The sequence below is a fragment of the Penaeus monodon genome, chromosome 27 (genome assembly GCF_015228065.2).
Source record: "Penaeus monodon isolate SGIC_2016 chromosome 27, NSTDA_Pmon_1, whole genome shotgun sequence".
In the NCBI taxonomy this organism is placed as follows: Eukaryota; Metazoa; Arthropoda; class Malacostraca; order Decapoda; family Penaeidae; genus Penaeus; species Penaeus monodon.
Window position 1 is genome coordinate 19,983,966 of NC_051412.1, and position 4,951 is coordinate 19,988,916.

The following is a 4,951-nucleotide window of genomic DNA, read 5'->3' on the forward strand; positions in this document are numbered from 1 at the left end:
ACCAAAAAAAGGCGTCACAAACCAAACTTGTAAAATGAACACACATGATTCCTTTACTGTTCAAGGTTCACATTAATGAGTATATCACCCATATAAACAAGGGGAGCACTGCGTGGCCGTCAAGAAGGAAGGAAATGTTTGTAAAATGTGTATCTTGCTTTACACATATATACAAACACCCAGTGTGCAATAACAAGATGCTCTTCATTTAATACACAGTTTTTTTTCTTGTCAAATAGAAATTGCGCTTTTTAACAAGTATCTAATTATAGGTTCATCATCCGAGTGTCGCCAACGTGATTATAAAATTCTTAGAAAAAAAAAATCCTATCAATGTGGCAAAAAAGGAATTAACATCCATCACCTGGGGAGAATCCTATATTCTCTCTTGTAAACTCTGTCCACGTAATTATTGATGCCAATGCTTGCAAACATTTTCCCTTCCCAGACATCTTGAGTCAAAGCCTTCCCTCTGGGCGCTGAGCTATAAGACACTTTTCCCCTATCACTTCTGGAGGATCGTCTCGCCCACAAAAAAAGCTGCTAAGATTTTCTTGTTTATCCGATTTGCATTACCGCACGGCAAGGAGACGCATGGAAGGTGTACCTGTATTTACATACATAAAAAATATCCCTCACATAGCAGTATAAACATACCATTACCATAATATTAATTCATATTCATATATTCATTCATACATATATCTTGGCCATGGAGCAAAATCCACAATTTTTCATAAGATAAGAAAGTGTTATGATTGTTATACAAAATTTCTCTTAAAGAAGTTTATTCCCCAGGTCTAAGCTAGATTTCGGAGTCTACAATCTCCAGCAAGGAAAATACAAGGAAACTAGAAACAAACTTTTACAGCTTTATTTAGTGTTCGATACAAAAAACTTACTTAAGTTTAATATATACAGAAGGCATTAATGAAAATGGCACTCAAAATGAATATGGTTGGATGATTGAAGAGAAAAAGGTTGCAGAAATTACCCTTGGTTGCCTATTCACAGAGAAGTCACGTTCAACCTTAATTTAATAGTCTATGCCAAGAAAACCGGTGCCAATTTGTCCGTCTTTATCACAAACATGACACGTTATAAATACAGTAAAGGAGTGAGAAAAATATCAAACAAAAAAATTTAAGCAATTATATAACTAAGGTATGTTTTCACGTACAATTACCATCTGTTTTACCATGAAAACAACACCAAATTAAATCGAAATGATAGATCTAGTCAGCCAAAACCTCTCACTCCTAATAGATATATGTCTTAATGTCATTAATTTTTCACTCTTCGTTTCATTTTTATCGTGTGAGAAGAATGAAAACAGACTTAACACGAACGGAAAGATCAATGAAAAAAGGTTAAAAATGTGAAATGAAGAGAGGAATAACTTAAGAAGAATGATTGAGAGTAATGTTTCTAAATAATAAAAGTTATCGATATTATCGACGCTCTAATGCATTTCATTTCCCCGTAGACAACATTGTTTTATAAAATTGTTTAGATAAATAGAATAAAACAATAATAACGATGAAAGTAATAACATGAATAAAAACTAAAAGTAATTATGAAAGGGAAATAATCGGCTTAAACAAAAAATCATGTCAACGATTCTTATTATCCGACGCCGTCCAACTGCATTCGGACTTCGTAATCACTGATTATCGTTGATTAGTCAGAGAAAGCTGGCTGTTTCTCCTTGCTATTGATAAAAGAACTTCAAAATGAAAAAAAAAAAGAACTTCCTAGCACTGATATGTTGTGGTTTATTCTTTATCACATCTTGGGTCTTAAGTACTTGAGGTCGTTTGCACGCAAACTAACAAAAAATTAACTGACGTTGAAAATATTTTGCGATCATTATTTTGTAACATTTCATGTGTGATGATGATATATATTTTTCATGATATGTACGACTCTAATATAAATAGGTTTAATCTCAAAGAAGGCGCTTCGCCTCCCACCCACCCTTAAAAAAAGAAAATTCAACAAACATGTGCAAATAAAAACAACATTTCAATATAACATTTTGTCTTTTACATTTCCCTTAATACTGATAAACATGAAAATAAAAGATGAAATTGACGCACAACACAGAGACGCCGCCTTCGCGTGGGCGGAGCTTGACCTAGAGTGACAATGGAGGGCGAAATCTGCTAATACTAAGCTATATTTACATTACTGCTTTGTAAGGTCGTACAAGTCTACAAATCACAGTTGAGTCTTCGTATTCCACACCGGTGACTGTCCCTCCCTCGTGAGAGAAGATATGGATCATACTGTTTTTACGTTTTGAAGATACTAAGCCACAAACACTGAATAATAAATCTGTTGGGAAATGCATTTGTGCAGATATAAGAACGCTGTTCTCACTACAGCAGCTGATGGTGGCACCTGAAGTTGCGCTTGATGCTAATAATTGTTTTCCGTTTCCAAATGGAATCTGACTATATTATTCATAAGCATTCACCGTTCATAAAAATATCCAATACCCTTCTAACATATAAAAAGACAGACACACGCGTCACTATAGGTGAATAAACCACGTTCTCGACATTTATGCCCGACGCTGGCGAGGATTCGGGAGGTCATGACACTTCAGAAGGTCCTGCCGCGTCGCCACGCCCACTCACACAGCATGAAGATATGTCGCAAGAATCACCACAGGGACGATGCCACCTTCCATCTCGGCGTAGGCACAGGAGGAGGAAGGAGATGGCAAAGGGAGGGGAGGAGGACTTGACAGTGAGGATGATATCGGGACTCGGAAGGGACACGCTTGACCCTGACTGCGGGCGGATCACACCAGGTAAGGCACATGGACAACACCACCTTCGGCGACTCACTAGAGCGCGGAGGATCACTTTCTCCTGACGGCCGACGCGGGGGGGTCGTTGGGTCTGGACGCCGTGCCCGGGTTGAAGAAGCCCAGGCGGACGAGGGTATCCGTGACCCGCCCCACCAGCGGCTCCCGGTACCTCCATATGGTGGTGTCGAGGATGGTGTGGTTCTTGTACTCCGTGGAGCAAGACTTCTTCAGGGTGGTCACGCAGTCGGCTCGGTAGTGCTGCAGGTGCGCGTCCTCGGTGTCGATGGCGTAGGAGGAGCAGCCGCCGCCGAGGCACGAGAGCGGGAAGTGGTTGTGCAGCGTGAGGACGCGGCCCGGGTCGTGGAAGCACTTGACGTACTGGCCGGGCTTGGTGTAGTTGCGCGAGCGGTACACGTGCTGCAGCATGTGCATATAGTGGGGGATCTCCCTGAACCAGCCGTGGGTGTGGCGCATCGTGTCCATGAAGTAGACGTTCCGCACGTTGTAGGACGCGCGGGGGTCCTTCTTGGTCTTAAGGGCCTTGGGCACCACCGTCTCCATCAGGGACTTCCACGTCATCGAGCTCTTGGGCATGATGACCTCGTCAGTGTCCAGTAAGGCGATGTACTTGTAGCGGTACATGTTCTTGTAGAGGCAGTCGTTGTAGGGAATCAGCTCGTTCTGCCTCTTGTTCGTGACCTTCGACTTGAGGTACATGTGGATGAGGCCGGGGATGTTGGGCTGCTCGCCAGGCAGGGTCAGCTTCGTGACCTCGACGCGCCCTTGCTCCTCGTAGTAGTTGAGCACCTTGGAGATGTTGGGGTGCACTTCCAGGTCATAGAGGAACACCTTGTGCGCCCCCAGCAGGAACAGCATCTCCAGCCACTCTACCAGCCGCACGCTCAGGTCGTCGTGCAGGAAGTCGAGCCCCTTCACGCACACGGCGAAGTCCTCCTTCTTGCCGTTCGGGGGCCGGTTGTTGATGACCCTGAGGTTGGTGGTGGCCATGTCGCAGGGGCGCTCCACCAGGGACACGGACTCGGGGACCAGGTGTCTGTAGCCCGGGGGGACCTGGCACGCGATCAGGTAGGGCTGGAAGAGGCCGTTCTTGTAGTTGCCCCACTTCTTGTACCAGATGTACTTGTACTCCCACACCTTGGCGAACACGGGCTCCTTGTAGCCGTCGAACCACAGCTGGCAGAAGGTCTTGACGCGCGGCTCCAGGCGGTTGATCATGCCCAGGACCCTGATCACCGGCTTCATCGCCACCAGCGTCCGGTTGTCGTAGTAGGCGCCGTACAGGTGGAAGGTGCCGTTGCTCGTCTGCAGCGTCTGCCAGTACATGTTGTTGAAGCTGATGTCGTAGAGGGAGGGGAATTTAGCGCAGGTCTTGTTCTTGGAGAGGACCTTGCCCTTGTACTTCTGCCAGTACTCCACGGGCAGGTTGGGGATCAGGCCCTGGATCTGCGCCGCCAGGTCCTTCTCCGAGAGCGAGGGGGACTTGTCGATGGAAGGCTCCAGCTCGTGGGGGTTGAACTCCGTGGTGGCGTTGGGCGAGCTGGCCTCCGTGGTGGCCACCGGCGGCGCGCGCGTCTCCACGATCTTCTGCAGCAGGAGGCGGCCCGTCATCGTGCCCGCGTGGTTGAACGCAGACTCGTCCTGGCCAGAGAACCTGCGGGAAAGCCATTCGTCAGCGACGGCGCGCAGCAAAGGAATGCTCAAATACTTACAATTCCTGGTACTACTTCTCAGATGCTAAATAACATGGAAAATGTTGAACTAATTTTTGAATGTCAATCTGTTTAACAGATACAAAAATATACATCGATTATCAATTAAAAATGAGCGCTCGATATTTTCAACATTTAAATTTATGTTCTATTTGCACCAGTTTATAATGCAAATCTGGCTCCTCAATCTGTTTAACCTACAATTACAAATAACACTGAAATATACCTGCGGCCTATAACTGATTTCAACGTGCTTGCCAACTTCGATATTTCTATTTGAAGAGTAATTGCTTCCATTATATTTGCATAATAGCGCATTAATGCATTGAAAATCTGACTCGATAGCCCTATCAATCTCAAATTCATTTAAGGTAGGTAAATGCTTCAACAGCTACCACTAGAT

The 4,951-nt window shown here is 45.0% G+C and overlaps 1 protein-coding gene across 1 annotated transcript in view; it reads right to left on the reverse strand.

The window, feature by feature from the left end:
- Positions 1-859: 859 nt before the first annotated feature.
- The window catches only part of LOC119590667, a gene marked incomplete in the record, with an annotated part of 23,908 nt that continues 19,816 nt past the window's right edge, over positions 860-4,951 (reverse strand). Inside the window, 1 exon segment of the mRNA XM_037939347.1 lies at positions 860-4,490. Within this exon segment, the coding sequence (XP_037795275.1) occupies positions 2,870-4,490 (1,621 nt within the window).